The sequence below is a fragment of the Medicago sativa genome, chromosome 3 (genome assembly GCF_051527215.1).
Source record: "Medicago sativa cultivar Bolivia chromosome 3, Bolivia_mono, whole genome shotgun sequence".
NCBI classification, from domain to species: domain Eukaryota; kingdom Viridiplantae; phylum Streptophyta; class Magnoliopsida; order Fabales; family Fabaceae; genus Medicago; species Medicago sativa.
In genome coordinates, this window is record NC_140751.1 from 49818153 (window position 1) to 49837751 (window position 19599).

Here is a 19599-nt window from a genome sequence, read left to right on the forward strand (position 1 = left end):
TGGTGTAGACGAGGAAGAAGATAATACGGTAGAAACTTCTAAAGTACGGTTACATCTCTGCCAGGTGAATTTTTTCCCTACTCGTTTGGGTCATTTTTTCATAAAATATGTCATTTTCCTTCATATTCATCTGTTAAGGATTCTGAGACAACACAGGGGAATTCAAAAAGTGGGCTATTTTGTGGGGGTACGAATTGATATATAAATAATTGTAACACTGTTTCCTTCTTTGATGGGGTTGTTACTAATTAACATGAATATCTTTTGATTTGTAAATAAGATGCTGACTGTGATCATTCTTTCGTTCTAAAAATACTTCTAGAGGAATCGAAACCATATTTGAGTTTCAATACAGGGTTGCAAATACATGTGTTAGATAATCCATTCTTTTCTTTCCTTTGTTGTTGTTGTTGTTTTTGTTCCGCCCAGGCTTCTCCCTTCTCTTCTGTTGTGGGAAAAGTGGCGTTTATTTTTTTTTATTTGATTTGATTCAATTTTGTAATAAGTGGGATTTGTAGGTATGTTCATATTTTGATTGCGCGGAAGGACCTGTCGGAAACAGCAGACTAGGCCATGCTCAAAACGTTGATGATGTTTCCAATAAAGTTTTGTTGGACGAGCAAGGTAAACTAGCAATGAAAAGTTATGAATATTGCGTCCTATAAGCGTCGTCGGAGGAGTCAGAAAAACTAGCAAGGATGTAAATGAAGCTGATTTTAGGGTTGTGGCGGTTGTATTCTTTTTTTGGTATGCTTGTTGTTGTTGCACTGAAAATGTAATTTAGTTTAGCATATTTCACTAAATCTTGTGCTGTTAATGTAAATGGATGATGTTAATATGTGCTTTCTCTTAGTTCAGATTTCAACTTATGTAGCATTTGTATCAAAACTTTGCTTTCCTTCCTCCAACTCTAAATTATGCTCTCACACTAGCATCAAGCTATGATTTATATAGCTGACTTTTCCAATCAGTTAGATACATTTGGTTGTAAGTAACTCCAAAAACTCAAACAAACAAAAGAACAGTATAGGAAATAGCTATCACAAATTTTACAATAGTTTTACAAGTTTAGGCATTCAGTATTGATCTTTCTGCTAATAACTTGTTTGTAGAAGTTCCACTTGAATTATTTTATCTTATTCAAGTTCAAACTTTGAACATATCTCAATAATTTGAATTGAACAATGCAGTGAAGTTCCAGTGAAGTGAAGCATTCCTCTGGTGAAATTTATATGTCTGGATAAATTAAAGAATAATAATTGATTCAAGTCATGCTTCTTGCTGCATTTTATATATATCTTATAATTACAAAATCAAAGCATAAATGTTCCATATGTTCCAACCAAAGTACATATATAATCAACTCAAGCAGGAGAAACGTTGAGTATCAGTTCCCGTCAATATTTTCCCAATCGGATTGAACAAATAAATACGAACAAGATTATGCCAGCTTGTGCTGAAACAAAACTTTTGAACACATCAGCATTCAGCATTATACATGTTTATTGAGTACAACATTTTTCATGTAGAACTACAAATTTCATGTTAGCAAAAATGTTACTATAATAAAGTTAACAATTAACACTTGCTGCAACGTTGTTTTCATTTAATAGAACTTACATGACGATTGGAAATTTAGAAAGAAATCACAAAAGGAAGATCAAATAAAACTCACTTGAATGTCAGATTTATTAGACGACAAACCAATGAGATATACTTCTTAATTATAAACTAGAATATCTATATCTCAATGCAATTGATCTTTAGAAGAAAACTAAATGGCTTAAAGAAGTGGCTACACTTCCTTCACCGTTTTAGAGTTAGAATGGAACAGAGTGAGCCAACGCTCAGACTCAGGTGAGTGAGTTACAGAACATCACAATTCTCAACTCCTGATACCTTCACTCTTGCCTTGTATTCCTCAACCAAACGTCGTTTCATGGAACACTTTGATTTATGCCTTGTCAAAAGTCAAAAGCTCATTTGTATTGCATAGAGAAGAGGCACAAAGCCCATGATTATTTTACTCAGTGATATATGATGAAATCATGGGTGGGCTGACTTTTAGTTGTTGAATGTTGATTATGTATTGATCAGATATTTATTCATCGTGAATTTAACGGTCTGTACATGATAAAAATTTATTCATCTTTTCTCTTATTCGTTGATTATATTATGTGGTTCTTTAATTTTCGGGTTGCAGATATAAACTGAAAGAATGACAAGGGACTCAAACTTTATGATCCTGGATATTTAAACACTGCTCCTGGATAATAGTGAAGGTACCATTAGAAAAAGCACCTTTCCGGAAGTGTCATATCTTATATGCGAGTATTTTTCAGAATTTTTTACGCATGTTCATGATTCTTCTGCATTGTCTTGTATGCAAGTTTTAAAGTCTTAAGCTGAATTATTGGATAGACACGGCATATGGTAAAATTACAAGACAAGAAAATAATTAAGCACTTTATTCCAGAGCCTGCTATAGTCTACTATAGCAACATAGCAGCCAGCCGCTTCTATTTTGAAATCTGTAGTGGGGTGATTTTCTGTAGCGGCTATCGTACCCTCTTTATTAGCAGCCAAAATCATGGTTAGTACTTAATAGCGGTCACTTAATGCTTCAGAAATTTATATTATATTAGGATTTTTAGGCATTTTAGGAGAACAAAAGATCAGTTTCAATATCTAGAAACTTACTTCAAGCATTCAGATGTTTAAACTTGTTTATGTTTGGCTTTTTTTTGGATATTTACTTATTTGTTTTGTTTGTAATCGTTAACGTTTTATTGTTATTTAATAATATTTCATCAACTTGATAGTCTTAATTATTTAATATGTATAAAATGGATTCCAAACAGCTGTCATCCCGGTTTTTGGAATCGGCCTCTACTCATCGCTATTACCGAATATTATAAAATTTGATGATTTTATATCTCTTTCACGTTTATTTTTGTTCACACAAGGTAAGCGAAATAGCACAAGGAAAACAGAATCTTGCACCTCAATGAAGCATGGGTAGATGCCAGTCAAAGTTGAGGATTTTCAATTACTTCCATTCAATTGCAGGAAGGATCCATCCCTAAAATCTGCAGTAAAAATTTTCCTGGTACTCAGAAAAAGTTAAACTTCGTATAGATTAGTTGTCAAGATACACGAGTAAGACTAAATAATAAAAACCACTGATTACGTTGTTTCTTGATGGTTTGAAAGATACAGAATTCTGTCAAACTATACTATCGAAAATCCTTTCATTCATTCCAATTCTACTAGTAATAAGTTTGTTCCATATGTTTTAACAAATGATATGTGTTCAACATGTTAGTTATGGGTAAATTACTTACAAAGACTTTGGGGCTTTTTTCCTTTTGATGTGCTGAATGGATGGACCATCAGTTGTGCATTGTTGATGAAAGCGAGTACATGGATTTGTATATGAGAATTACCTTTGTATATATGAAAGCAATCATAGATGAAAATATGCACCTCTGCCATGCACACCTAAGTGTTGATCAATCCAATCTTAGTTATGAAGATGATGAAAACGATGATGATTTAGCTGCCGAATTTAACCATGATGATCTAAAGCAAGAAGCTGATGAAGAAATAAAGGAAGAGCTTAACCATATGACTGGTGAGGAAAATATTGAGGAACTACATGCAGCTACTGAGATTCACAAGATCTACGGCCGTGTGATCATATAATGATAGACGACTCGCAGATGATGTAAGTCACGATATCAACAACACAACACTTTCAGATGATGCCGATGACATCAATCACACACATTTTGGTGACCCCGATGAGGTCGATCCACTAGAAATCAATCCAACAGAAGATTTTGTTAATCCTCAACTTTCTCATGTTAATGATATAAGTGAACCACCACCAACTGATATGGCAGAAATGGAAGTATCTTAACATTCTTCTATTGAAACTCATGGGGATATTTCACAGAAAGGTGATTGTAGTGTTGATGTATAGAGTCCATACCTAACATTATTTGTAGAGAAGAAAAATGCAAATTTTTTAGGCAGACTTAATTTTATGAGAGGTGATCATGCCCTGTATAATTATTTATATACATTTTTTGATGTGTCATTTGCATTTTCCTTACATTAGTGTGTAGTGGATGATTTAGCAACAATCATTGCATATATTAAAATTGAAATTGTATATTGAAATATTAATATGTGTAATGCTTGTTACTGATGATGTATTGGTGGTTAATGTCGAACACAGTATATGTTTTTATTTTTGCGATGAGTTGTCTTATCGTAAGCGGACGTTTCCACGGTCCTAACTCAAGGTAGGTGAACTCTTTATTTTATAAATCTCTCTAAATCGTAACATATATATCCGTTGACACCAGGTGTCAAACTTTATATTGACACCAAATTATATTCGTTGATTTTATTTCATCCAACGGCTCTCGTTAATTCACCAAATCCACATGAGATCTCGTCTGCACTTGATTAATGTTATTTCTTTGGGGGTGAAAGCTTCTACAGCTCTCGACTCTCCTTCTTTTATTCCCAATTTCCCATGTTGTTGAGATTCTTGAGAAAACAATCGTATGATTGAAAATTTGATTGTTGATTTACATTCCTTCGTGAGGTTTGTCTATTTTGTTAGTTACTAAAACTCAAACAAACTTATTTGGTTTGTGATTGCAAAAAATATTAGGTAATTAGGTTAAATGTTTCCATTCCTTCGTATCCGGGAGAAAGAAAAAGAATTGTCATGGAATTTCTCAGGGTAGATCGATTGTGGAGAAAAGAAATTGATTTCTAATTGCAAAAGGATACTTAAACATACTTATATTTAAATCTTTTTTACAAATTGTAATTGCAAATTGATTCTATATATTCAACGTTAGATGGATGAACGATCTGAACGTTTGCAACCAATCGAGGAGATGAATGAAAACTATAAGCTGCATAAACGAGAGATATTGGAGGCAGTAGAAGGTAAGGGCTAGAACCGTAGAAGCTGCATAAGAGAGAGAATTTTAGAAGCTTTCACCCCAACGAAATATCATGAATCAAGTGTGGACGTCATGAATCAAGTGTGGACGAGATCTCATGTGGATTTGGTGAATTAATGAGAGCCATTGGATGAAATAAAATCAACGAATATAATTTGGTGTCAATATAAAGTTTGACACCTGGTGTCAACGGATCCCATATATATATATATATATATATATATATATATATATATATATGAGACAGGATCCGTTAACACCAGGTGTCAACGGATTCGTTGACACCAAATCTCATCCATTGATTTGATTTAATCCAAAGGCTAATTTAAAAGTGCACGGTGAAACCAATTTTTTTTTCCACCTTCGTACTTCTTTTGTCCCAAACCCTCAATTGCCTATGCAGTCTGTTCATCGCTTCTCTCTCCCATTGCTGCCCCATCGATGGTTTTTGCTCTATCCAATTAATGTCAGGTAGCATAATTAAACCAATTGAGTGGTTTATGATGGAGGATTGAAAGCAATTCAATTGGGCGTTTAGGGAAAAAGGTACATGATTTGGTAAAAATTCCAACATTCAAATTCTCACAGAGGTACAATCCAAAATCTTCCATGAATCACTACTTTCTTCCAATGGAAAAAGTTTATTTGGAATAACTTGTCCCTGCAACAAGAGCGTGTGGCAGTGGAAGAAAACAAGGAGGAGTTTCATGATTTTTGTTTTTAATAATTGGAAAAAAATAATAGTATGTGATTGAGACAAAGTACACTCACCGAATAGAGACGTGAATTAAATATGAACCTTTGGATTAAATCAAATCAATGGATGAGATTTGGTGTCAACGAATCCGTTGACACCTGGTGTCAACGGATCCTGTCTCTCTATATATATATATATATATATATATATATATATATATATATATATATATATATATATATATATATATATATATATATATATAAATTATTCTTTTTTAAAATTGATTCAACAATAATAATTTATTATGTATCCTATCATGTTGTTTTTAACACAAATCATTCTAACTTATCAAACATTAGATTAAACTATGATATAATTATGTGTCATTTATAGGGTTGCTTAAAGGTCATTAAAACTAAAGTTGGGGTCTTTGGGTCGCAACATTTTTCACAATTTTATTTAGGGAAAATAATTTTTTGAAATAAAAGTTTTCATAATTTTTTAATTTTCCTTTTTCTGGAAAAAAAAAAGTGCCTAAAATTCCTTTATCTAGGTCCAATAAAATTGAGAATTACAAAATGTAACTTAGACGAAAATAAGTTCTCTCAACGGAAAACATAAGGTTTAACAAATTGCTACCTACTCTCAACAGCTCTGCTGGTTTTGCACCCACCATTTCCGATATCTTACAACAGCTTGATGGGCAACAAAAGCAAGTGTTTGGGGTTACCTTATGGAGTTTGTGGAAACACGGAAATAATAAGGTATGTAATGACATAACAGAATCTGTCCAAACAATTTGCGAACGAGCAGGAAACCTTCTCACTGGTTGGAAAAATGCTCAAGTAACTAGGAATCAATGGATCAGTCAAGTGGAAGTGAAGAAGCATGAGAACAAGTGGACAAAGTCAAGCATAGGAAGGTATAAATGTAACGTTGATACGTCTTTCTCTGAGTCATTGAACATGGTAGGAATAGGAATTTGCATCCGAGATGATGAAGGACGATATGTCTTAGCCAGGTCGGAATGGATTTCACCTTTGGTAGATGTAGACTTGGGGGAAATGTTAGGTATGCTCTCGGCTCTTCAATGGGTTCATGATCTCCAGCTGGTTAATGTAACGCCCTCCTTTTTATTTAATTATTTTAATTAGTTTTAGAATATATTTATATATTTATATTTATATGAGGGATATATGATTTGTTGAGATTAGATGTCTTTTTATAATTTAGTTAATATATTTTGTTGAGTGATATTTTGTTATGTTATATGTTGGTATTTACTAGCATAATATATTTGTTAATTGTTATAGATATATATTTGTTATTTGGTGTATTATTATATATTTAGTAGAGAAATATTATTTATTAGAATATGAGGATTATTAGTGTGAGTGGATTTGGGGGTTAGAATAGAAAGAAGAATAAGTTGTTGGGCCTAAATAGATTTGGGAAGAATATTTTAGTATTATCTTAATATATAATCCTAAGGTTCACAATGCATGCTCATTGTGAAACCCTAAACCTAAACCTAATCCTGCCATTTTTGAGTTAAAAAAATTTTCTGAAAATAGTCTCTGCAGGGAGTTGAGGTAGATGTAGACTTGGGGGAAATGTTAGGTATGCTCTCGGCTCTTCAATGGGTTCATGATCTCCAGCTGGTTAATGTAACGCCCTCCTTTTTATTTAATTATTTTAATTAGTTTTAGAATATATTTATATATTTATATTTATATGAGGGATATATGATTTGTTGAGATTAGATGTCTTTTTATAATTTAGTTAATATATTTTGTTGAGTGATATTTTGTTATGTTATATGTTGGTTGATGACATTCTGTCATTACGTAATATTAGGGACTTATTGTGACATTTTGATAGAGTTCTCATGCAATTTATACTGTTCTGGAGTGCAAAAAGCTTAAAATTTGAAGTCTGTTCGAAGGAAATCGCGCCACGCCAATTTCAAGCCGTGCTGCGATTTTTGAAGCAAAAATACACACTTCCTGTAAAGGGGAAATCGCGGCACGCCAATTAACAAGGCGCGGCGCGATTTTGATGGGTCAGGCCCATGACTTCTATAAATACTGCACTCAAGCTGAAGAACAAGGGTTACGATTTTGGAGAGCAAAGTGCGATTTTGAGACATCGGAGACGGCTAGAAGGGCGATTTCTTCATCCTTTTACCAATTCATGTATGTTTTAATTATTTCATTGATTATGCTATTTGTAAACTCGATTATGAGTAGCTAAATCTCTTAGAGATTAGATCCGAGATGAATCTTTGTAACCCTAATTGACACATGTTGCTGTGAAACTCTATTTTGTTTATGAATTCAATTCTAGTTTATTCAATTCAATTGTTCTTAATGCTTTTTATATCTTGATCACATATAACTTGATTTCGTGAGAATGAATGACCACTGACCATGGCTTTCAACTTAGACCTAATTGAATTGTTCTAATAAACAGGGTTAGTCTAGGAATAGATAATCGTTTGTTAGTGATAATAGGTTAACGTTCGGTAAAACCTTCAAGAATTATTAGACCACCTAAGGAATTAGGGGCTGTAGTTTAAGAAGAGGGTCCTAACTCAAGGGATTGATTAGGGCTAATTTGTTAATCATCGTAAACTAGAAGAGGGTTCATAACAAATAGGTGCAGTAGACCAATTAGGGGAACTTAGAGGATTCGACGGATCTGATCTCATCTTTCTCTCCTATTTTCTTAATCAAATCTTTTCTGTTTCTTGATTTAATTAAAATCAAACCAAATCTACCGCCTAGTGGCAAAACAAAATAAATTTTATACATCCTAATTATATAACGAAATTGAATTATTGAAGTTAAAAACAGTCCTCGTGGGAACGATATTTTTACTACTTCGATAGTATTTGGTGCACTTGCCAGAGATCTATCAAGTTTTTTGCGCCGTTGCCGGGGACTGTTGAATTATTTCAACAAGGCAATTACGTTATAATTTAGGGTTTTTGCAATTTACTTTTCTGTTTTTAATTTTTATTTTTCTGTTTTCATATTCACTTGATTACTTTGCGTTGTGCAGTGCTACTAAGGTATTTTGCTGTTTATGCGAGGTAAACAGAGCTCTGACGACTTAGAGTACGATCCGGAGATTGAAAGAACTGCTAGAGCACTTCGGAAAGCTGTCCGATCGCAAAGGTTAGCTCAATCCGTTCCACCGGGTGTTCGAGAACAAGTACCGGAGCAACTCTCAAGTGAATCTGAAACAATCTCTTCTCCTAAATCTGCAACTATGGAAGGAGAAGGAGTTGTACCACCAAGACCTAAGCTTGGAGACTACGGGTTAGCCACTCATCGCGGTCAACTGACCCACACTTTTCAACCAGCTAACCCCGTAGCGTTCGACATCAAGACAACTGTCCTCAATGGTTTGAGGGACAAGCAATTCGATGGGACTGAAGCTATGAGTCCTCATGAACACTTGAGCCGTTTTGCTGAAACCTGTGAGTTTTGTGTGCAACCAGCCACCGTGACTGAAGCACAAAAGAAGTTAAGGCTGTTTCCTTTCACCTTGACGGGAAGAGCAAAAGATTGGTTGCTAACAATTCCAAACGGGACTGTCCAAACATGGGAAGAGTTAGAGCTGAAGTTCTTGGAGAAATACTTCCCTATGTCTAAGTATTGGGACAAGAAGATGGAGATCTCTAACTTCAAGCAAGGAGAAGGTGAATCATTGTACGATGCTTGGGAGCGATTCAACTTGCTTCTCAAGAGATGCCCTAATCATGAGTTCACCGAGAAGCAATACCTCCAAATCTTCACTGAGGGGGTAACACCAAACACTCGAATGTTCTTAGATGCTTCCGCGGGAGGTAGTCTCAAAAGTAAAACTGATCATGAAGTTCAAGCTCTAATTGAAAACATGGCTGGCAATGAGTATCGTGATCAAGCTAAAAAGAAAGAAAGAGGAGTGTTTGGGGTGAGTGAACAAACTGCTATCCTTGCTAACCAAGCAGCAATGAACAAACAAATCGAAGCTCTAACTAAGGAGTTTCAAGGCTTCACTTTGGCTCATAAGCAACAACAAGTGGCTGCAATCAAATGTGACTTATGTGGTGAAGAACATCCCAACGGTGAATGTGTTCCGGAAGGATCAAGTGAAGAAGCTAACTTCATGGGAGGATATCAAAGGCAGAACCAATACTACAATTCAGGCATTAATAAGCATCCAAATCTAAGCTACTCAAACAACAATGCTTTGAACTCTCAGATGCTAACTCCTCCTCAACAACAACAAAGGAAGCCATCAGCTCTTGAGGAAACTATGATGAACTTCATGAAGATGACTCAAGGCAACTTTGAAGAGATGAAGAAGAGTCAAGAAGCTGAAAGAAAGAACAATGAAGCTTCTAGGAAGATGCTTGAAACTCAACTGGGGCAATTAGCTAAGCAGTTGGCTGAACAAAACAAAGGCGGATTCTCAGGTAACACTAAAGATAACCCTAAGAATGAGTCTTGCAATGCTATTGAACTGAGGAGCAAAAAGGTTTTGACACCTTTAGTTCCAAAAGCTCCAAAGAAGGTTGATGAAGTAGTTGAGGTGGAGGAAAATGATGTAGTTGAAAAGAATGATGAGGGTGTAGTTGAAAAAGAAAATGATCATGGAGTAGTTGAAAACGAAAGGAAGAAAAAAATAGAGGGAGAAAAAAGTGAGAAATTAATTGATGAAGATTCAATCTTGAGGAAGTCGAAGAGTCAAATTTTGAAAGATGGAGACAAACCACAGGTTATTCCATCATATGTGAAGCTTCCATACCCTCACCTTTCGAAGAAGAAAGAAAAGGATGAAGGCCAATTCAAGAAGTTCATGCAACTTTTCTCACAACTTCAGGTGAATATTCCTTTCGGTGAAGCCCTTGATCAAATGCCGTTGTATGCTAAGTTCATGAAAGACTTGTTGACTAAACGAAGGAAGCCTAAGGATGATGAGAACATAGCACTTTCTGAGAATTGTAGTGCTATTCTTCAAAAGAAGCTGCCACCTAAGCTAAAGGATCCTGGTGCTTTTACTATCCCTTGTTCAATTGGACCGGTAGACATTGGAAGAGCTTTATGTGATTTGGGAGCAAGTATAAATCTGATGCCACTTTCAATGATGAAGAAGCTTAAATGTGGGGAACCAAAACCAACAAGAATGACCATCACTTTAGCTGATCGGTCAATCTCTTACCCTTTCGGTATACTTGAAGATGTGCTAGTCAAGGTTAATGACTTGGTATTTCCAGCAGATTTTGTGATCTTAGATATGGCTGAAGATGAGGATATGCCACTCATTCTAGGAAGACCTTTCCTTGCAACTGGCCGTGCTTTGATTGACATTGAGAAAGGAGAGCTAATGTTGAGATTCCATAAGGAGCAAGTAGTGTTTAATATATTTGAGGCCATGAAGCACAAAGATGAAAATCCCAAGTGTTACCGGATTGACATTGTTGAAGAAATAGTTAAAGATGACTCTTGTGAACATCAACCAACACACCCTCTTGAACGTGCAATTGTGAATTCTATAGAAAAAGGTGAAGATGATGAAGATCTTGAAGTAAGTGATTGTGTGAAGCAACTAGCAGCAAGCAAGCAAGAGTTGGGTCCGGTAAAAACAGAAGAATTAATGGGTAAGCACTCTATAGATGCCCCTATTTTGAGTGGAGAAGGAGAGAAAAATCCAGAATTAAAAGAACTCCCTTCTCACTTGAAATATGTTTTTCTCACTAAGGATGCCTCTAGACCAGTAATCATCAGCAATACCTTGACACCTTTGGAAGAAGAAAAATTGATGAGGGTGTTAAGAGACAATCAAGGAGCTTTGGGGTGGAACATTTCTGATTTAAAGGGTATTAGTCCAGCTTATTGCATGCATAAAATACACATGGAGGCTGAATACAAACCGGTGGTTCAACCTCAAAGGAGACTTAACCCAACAATGAAGGAAGTAGTAAAGAAAGAGGTGCTGAAGTTACTAGATGCAGGTATGATCTACCCTATCTCAGATAGCTCATGGGTAAGTCCAGTTCATGTGGTACCCAAGAAAGGAGGAATGACGGTGGTAGCAAATGAAAAAAATGAATTGATACCTACCCGCACCGTCACTGGTTGGAGAATGTGTATAGACTACCGGAGGTTGAATACCGCAACAAGGAAAGACCACTTTCCATTACCATTCATGGATCAAATGATTGAGAGATTGGCTGGCCAAGCTTTTTATTGCTTCTTGGATGGGTATTCAGGGTATAATCAAATTGCAGTGGCTCCGGAAGATCAAGAAAAGACTGCCTTCACTTGTCCATTCGGTGTGTTTGCTTATCGAAGGATGCCCTTTGGGCTGTGTAATGCGCCAGCAACCTTTCAAAGGTGCATGCTTTCCATCTTCTCTGATATGATAGAGAAGAACATTGAGGTATTTATGGACGACTTTTCTGTTTTTGGTAAGTCTTTTGATCAATGCTTGTTCCATTTAAATGCTGTACTTAAAAGATGCACTGAAACTAACCTTGTTTTGAATTGGGAAAAATGTCATTTTATGGTAACTGAAGGTATAGTTTTGGGGCATAAAATAAGTGCTAAAGGCATTGAGGTGGACCAAGCTAAGATAGAGGTTATAGAGAAACTTCCTCCACCAATCAATGTTAAAGGAGTGAGGAGTTTCCTGGGGCATGCCGGTTTCTATCGGCGGTTCATAAAAGACTTTTCTAAAATTTCCAAACCCCTCTGTAACCTCTTGGTCAAAGAAAACGAATTTAATTTTGATTCTGAATGTCTAAATGCTTTTTCTTTGATTAAAAACAAGTTGGTGACTGCACCAATAATCATTGCACCCGATTGGGATTTACCTTTTGAACTTATGTGTGATGCAAGTGATTATGCTGTTGGTGCAGTCCTAGGCCAACGCAAGAACAAATTTTTCCATGCAATTTACTATGCAAGCAAGGTTTTAAATGAAAATCAAGTTAACTATTCCACAACTGAAAAGGAATTGCTTGCTGTAATCTTCGCATTGGAAAAATTTCGTTCTTATCTAATAGGCTCCAAAGTCATTGTTTTTACAGATCATGCAGCTCTCAAATATCTCTTAACTAAAGGGGATTCAAAGCCTCGACTGTTGAGGTGGATCCTATTATTGCAAGAATTTGATCTTGAAATTCGTGACAAGAAGGGAGTCGAGAACGTGGTAGCTGACCACCTCTCAAGGCTGGAAAATGATGAGGTAACAAAGAAGGAGAAGGCCATCAAGGCCGAGTTCCCTGATGAACAGCTGTTTGCTATTGGAGAAAGACCTTGGTTTGCTGACATGGCAAACTTTAAGGCCGGTAACATAGTTCCTGATGATATGACCTATCCTCAGAGGAAAAAGTTCTTCAAAGATGCGAACCACTACTTGTGGGATGACCCTTATCTGTTTAAGATAGGTACTGACGGTTTGATTAGACGTTGTGTTGCAGGTGAGGAAGCACATAGTATCATGTGGCACTGCCATAGCTCAGCTTATGGAGGCCACCACAGTGGAGAAAGAACAGCTGCAAAAATTTTGCAAAGTGGATTCTGGTGGCCAACCCTTTTCAAAGATTGCCACGACTTTGTCACAAGATGTGACAGATGCCAAAGGACAGGTAACATATCAAAGAGGAATGAAATGCCCCTAAAAGGAATCATTGAAGTTGAACCATTTGATTGTTGGGGTATTGATTTTATGGGACCATTCCCTTCCTCTTACTCTTATCTCCATATTCTAGTCTGTGTTGATTATGTCACAAAGTGGGTTGAAGCGATACCATGTGTTGCTAATGATGCCAAGACGGTTGTCAATTTCCTTCAAAAGAATATTTTCACTAGGTTTGGAACCCCTAGAGTATTGATCAGTGATGGGGGGAAGCATTTTTGCAATAATTTTCTTGAAAATGTGCTCAAAAAGTATAACATTAAGCACAAAGTTGCAACTCCCTATCACCCACAAACTAGTGGTCAAGCAGAGGTTTCAAACCGACAGCTGAAACAGATTCTGGAGAAGACAGTTGCGTCAAATAGGAAAGATTGGTCCAGGAAGTTAGATGACGCACTGTGGGCATATAGGACAGCCTTTAAGACCCATCTTGGGTTCTCACCCTATCAGTTAGTATATGGGAAGGCATGTCATCTTCCAGTCGAGCTAGAACATAAAGCTTATTGGGCCATTAAGGCCTTAAATTTTGATCAAGTAGCCGCTGGTAAGAAAAGAATTTTGAAACTTAATGAACTTGAGGAGATGAGGCTTAGAGCGTATGAAAATGCACTCATCTATAAAGCCAGGACAAAAAGGTATCATGACAAAAACTTAGTGCCTAGGGATATTAACTGTGGACAACTAGTTTTGTTGTATAATTCCAGGTTGAAGCTGTTTCCTGGGAAGCTCAAGTCAAAATGGTCTGGACCATTCTTGGTCAAAAGTGTGTCACCATATGGAGCTGTTGAACTAGTGACACCTGAAGGAGATCGAAGTTTCAAAGTAAATGGACAAAGAGTTAAACCATACCTAGGTGGCGACCTACCTAAAGGAAGGGTGGCACTCATTCTGAAGGACCTCTAAAGATCCTTAGCAGTCAAGCTAGTGACGATAAAGAAGCGCTGGGTGGGAGGCAACCCACTAGATTTACTTTGTTTTTCAATACATTCAGTTTTTATCTTCTTTTTAATGTCGAAGTCCATTGAACTTATTTCCCTATTGTAATTGCTCCTGCACTTGTTTATTATTAATGAATTTGTTTTGTTTCATGTGACCTATTCCAGTTTAGTAACAGTTGTTTGATGAAACGGTATTCCAAAAGTTCTAAAGGAGGGGTGACTTGATTCAAAGGCGAAGTGTACGGCATTGCTAGGTAGTCACATACTCCCAGAAATCTCAGCCATAAGGTTCATTGCCAAATTTTGTTTTTCAATTTACTTATATTTAGATTAGTTTTCCATGCAACTACATTTCTAGAACTTGCATTGTTTCTCTATTATTGATTGGTCTTTGTCAATTACACACTGAGGCAAAAGTGCTTGGTCCTGTGAGCCTTTTTGAAGCCTACCCTGTTTTAATTTGCTGAATTTATCCTTTCTTAACCAATTGTGAGCCGGTAGGATTAGAACTTTTTGTTCGGTGACAAACTACATTACAAGCCTAGAGACTTTTTAGGACTTATCCCTTAATGAATTTCTGAGTTAAGGCATTGTAGAATGTTGCTAAAGATTAAGTTTGGGGTTGCTATTGGAATTTGCAACCAACTAAGTTTGGGGTGGGGGTACTAGAGAATAAGAGAACAAAAATGAAAGAAATATGAGATTGCCATGCAAAATATACACAAAAATGGTGTATCAAAAAAAAAAAAAAAGAAATTGAATGATGAAAAAGGGACAAAACATTTAAAATCCGAGTAACTTCAAACTCGATTGTCCCTAAATGTTAAAAATATTCTCTAGTACCTTTGCATTGATTGTTATTCCACAAGGTGAATGATTGAAGGATTGAATTTTGTGCTATAACTTCCGTAGGAATGCCTAACTCAAATTTTGTGTAGCCTACTTATCCAAATATATCCCACCTTTCACCTAAGCCCCGTTATAACCCTAAAGACCTCAAAAGTGTGTAATGATATTGACTTTGATTGATGTTTAGAAACTTTTCAAGCGTATGGTAATATGTAGACCTGCATGTCGACTGGTAGAACCCTGTTTCAATTTGATGCGAGGAGTTGTGAATTGGTGGATGCGAACAAGTCAAACTAGCTCATCTTTAGCTAGAAGGAGAATGAACTTTTGGGTACTATCGTTTTGTCAGGTAACTGTTATTTTACTGTCGTTTGTCACTGTTGCAAGCAAATTCCTTGAGGACAAGGAATGGTTTAAGTTTGGGGTTGTGATGACATTCTGTCATTACGTAATATTAGGGACTTATTGTGACATTTTGATAGAGTTCTCATGCAATTTATACTGTTCTGGAGTGCAAAAAGCTTAAAATTTGAAGTCTGTTCGAAGGAAATCGCGCCACGCCAATTTCAAGCCGTGCTGCGATTTTTGAAGCAAAAATACACACTTCCTGTAAAGGGGAAATCGCGGCACGCCAATTAACAAGGCGCGGCGCGATTTTGATGGGTCAGGCCCATGACTTCTATAAATACTGCACTCAAGCTGAAGAACAAGGGTTACGATTTTGGAGAGCAAAGTGCGATTTTGAGACATCGGAGACGGCTAGAAGGGCGATTTCTTCATCCTTTTACCAATTCATGTATGTTTTAATTATTTCATTGATTATGCTATTTGTAAACTCGATTATGAGTAGCTAAATCTCTTAGAGATTAGATCCGAGATGAATCTTTGTAACCCTAATTGACACATGTTGCTGTGAAACTCTATTTTGTTTATGAATTCAATTCTAGTTTATTCAATTCAATTGTTCTTAATGCTTTTTATATCTTGATCACATATAACTTGATTTCGTGAGAATGAATGACCACTGACCATGGCTTTCAACTTAGACCTAATTGAATTGTTCTAATAAACAGGGTTAGTCTAGGAATAGATAATCGTTTGTTAGTGATAATAGGTTAACGTTCGGTAAAACCTTCAAGAATTATTAGACCACCTAAGGAATTAGGGGCTGTAGTTTAAGAAGAGGGTCCTAACTCAAGGGATTGATTAGGGCTAATTTGTTAATCATCGTAAACTAGAAGAGGGTTCATAACAAATAGGTGCAGTAGACCAATTAGGGGAACTTAGAGGATTCGACGGATCTGATCTCATCTTTCTCTCCTATTTTCTTAATCAAATCTTTTCTGTTTCTTGATTTAATTAAAATCAAACCAAATCTACCGCCTAGTGGCAAAACAAAATAAATTTTATACATCCTAATTATATAACGAAATTGAATTATTGAAGTTAAAAACAGTCCTCGTGGGAACGATATTTTTACTACTTCGATAGTATTTGGTGCACTTGTTATTTGGTGTATTATTATATATTTAGTAGAGAAATATTATTTATTAGAATATGAGGATTATTAGTGTGAGTGGATTTGGGGGTTAGAATAGAAAGAAGAATAAGTTGTTGGGCCTAAATAGATTTGGGAAGAATATTTTAGTATTATCTTAATATATAATCCTAAGGTTCACAATGCATGCTCATTGTGAAACCCTAAACCTAAACCTAATCCTGCCATTTTTGAGTTAAAAAAATTTTCTGAAAATAGTCTCTGCAGGGAGTTGAGGTAGATGTAGACTTGGGGGAAATGTTAGGTATGCTCTCGGCTCTTCAATGGGTTCATGATCTCCAGCTGGTTAATGTAACGCCCTCCTTTTTATTTAATTATTTTAATTAGTTTTAGAATATATTTATATATTTATATTTATATGAGGGATATATGATTTGTTGAGATTAGATGTCTTTTTATAATTTAGTTAATATATTTTGTTGAGTGATATTTTGTTATGTTATATGTTGGTATTTACTAGCATAATATATTTGTTAATTGTTATAGATATATATTTGTTATTTGGTGTATTATTATATATTTAGTAGAGAAATATTATTTATTAGAATATGAGGATTATTAGTGTGAGTGGATTTGGGGGTTAGAATAGAAAGAAGAATAAGTTGTTGGGCCTAAATAGATTTGGGAAGAATATTTTAGTATTATCTTAATATATAATCCTAAGGTTCACAATGCAGGCTCATTGTGAAACCCTAAACCTAAACCTAATCCTGCCATTTTTGAGTTAAAAAAATTTTCTGAAAATAGTCTCTGCAGGGAGTTGAACTCGCAACCCATAGCTTCCATCCAATCACTTTAACCACTTGACCAGTAGCTGTTTTGGTGTTATAATTTTGCTTCCACTACTACATATGTCATGTTGCCCTAACCCTAATTTAATTTCGGTCCCACTTTAATCCATTTAATTTAATTCTGATTTTTGAACTTCATTCTGCAGTTGCGGTTACAAAGGCTATGATTGAAATGTACATAGCCACAGTCCTTTGGTTTTCTCCATTCTACAATGAATGCCTTGCGGTTACAATCATTTGAGGAGTTTTGCTCTCCTTTATAAACAGCATATCAGGATTTGTCTTTCCACCATTGCACAGGCATGGCTTTCCACCATAACGACGTGGCGATGCTCTCTTACAACATGTTGATTGGTATGTATGCGCAAACTTTTCTTAAAAATATGATGCTTTCCCTATACAGTTTCCTTATTTTTGCGGTTTGAAGATGATGTTTGGTGTGTCGTTTTTTGCAGCACCGCTTGATCCCAACCCAGTGACCGAAATCGATATGATGATCAACGAGCTACGCCTTAAGTATAGGACATACATGGTTGAAGTTGACGTTGAATATGTGTGTGGTTTTGTTGTGGTCTGTTCTCCTTCCATCTGTTATTCTTTTTTAAAACCCTGACAATGTTATTTGTTTCAACAGGGTGCTGTTCTGTTGCCGATGATGTTTTCCCGTGATTTTGGAGACTAGATCCAACAATATGCTACTCTGGTGGATCCAAAACACAATCAGTTTGAAGTGGTGGTTGAAAGGAATAACCAGGGGATTTATTTAACAAAGGGCTGGCACGTTATCCGTGATTTCTACAAAGTGCAGTTTGGTGCTTGGGTTACAATTGTGTTTATGGGAAATGGAAGGTTTGGTATTAGAATCAAGAACAGGTTTGGTAAGAGAATTCGTTGCCCAACCTTTAACCCACCGATGAATTTTAGGGTTCATCGCAATGCTGTTCCGGTCACCCTTGATTGGTTTGTTCAAAGGCCATTCATGCATGACGAGGTGAACTTTCAACTCACGTATGAGAAGAAGCTTGCTGTTGCTGATGTTGAAAGTGGATTTTTGGTACATGTTAGCTATCATCGTGTTAAAACAATTACAAGTATTTGTTGTGTGTTTTGTGAATAAGGCTGAGACATTTTTTTATGTTTTTTCAGGAACCTGCTGATATTGGTTTTGCTCAAATGGCTTTGGATAGAGAAACTTCGATAATAGATGTGGTGGACGAAAATGGCAACATATGGAACTGCACCCTTTGTTTTTCGATGGATCCTGCTCCAAACTTCAAGATTGGAGGTGGTTGGGAGCTTATGGTCAAGGCTAGAAGGTTCACAGAGGGTGCACGTGTGGTGATTGGTGCTCCTGCAATTGGCCTGAATTTAACCCTCTACTTCTGTGTGATTCGTCGTTGAGTCTAAGACATTTTGTACTAAGCTTTGATGTAATTTTCCGTTGTGATGTTTCTGTTCTTTCCATTTTCTGTTTTCATGAATAAGATAATGCAATCCTTATATGGATGAGTTTTTTGCATTGCAGCAAGAGTTTTTGTTATATTTTTTTTCTGTTTTCTTTGTGCCAATGAAGCTATGTATTAATATACCTATTATGAGAATTGTGAGAACAATTTAGTGATCTATTGTCTGCTTAATTTATTTGTTGACAGAGCTGCATTGCTGCATAACTCTATTTGATTTGTCAAATTGTTGCTCAACCAGTATGTATATACACATAAACAAAATATGCTCCTATAGTGTCCATTAGGTTAAACACGGTTGGTAATGGTCCAGAACTCTATCATTTTATTGTACACATAACATAATTGTATTTGATCATCATTCCATTGTAAGCTTGAAAGTATTTGATCATCATTCCATTGTAACCTTGAAAAATTCCTTCCTTGCATTTCAATGTTTACAAGCAAGTAGCATATACAAAATCCTATGATGGATGATATACCGATGCATGTTCTGCACGTAATGTAAGAGCTATTTGTAAAGATAAAGTACAAGAAGTTGAAAGATATATAGTAAATCCTACTATCATTATACAAAAATCATGTCTTCTCCAAAAAAAAAAAATTAAAGAAGGTAACAT

At 35.8% G+C, this 19599-nt stretch overlaps 1 protein-coding gene and 1 non-coding gene across 2 annotated transcripts; one reads left to right on the plus strand and one right to left on the minus strand.

Moving 5' to 3' along the window:
* Window positions 1–9354: 9354 nt before the first annotated feature.
* LOC146937982 (small nucleolar RNA R71) lies at window positions 9355–9461 on the minus strand. Its single transcript, XR_015033815.1, has one exon. It is a non-coding gene; the product is annotated as a small nucleolar RNA R71 (small nucleolar RNA).
* An 8890-nt stretch (window positions 9462–18351) lies between these two features.
* Window positions 18352–18917, plus strand: LOC146937983 (uncharacterized). Its single transcript, XM_085749560.1, has 2 exons — window positions 18352–18570; window positions 18663–18917. The coding sequence occupies exons 1-2, from the start codon at window positions 18352–18354 to the stop codon at window positions 18915–18917; spliced, it is 474 nt and encodes a 157-aa protein (XP_085605686.1).
* Window positions 18918–19599: the final 682 nt, after the last annotated feature.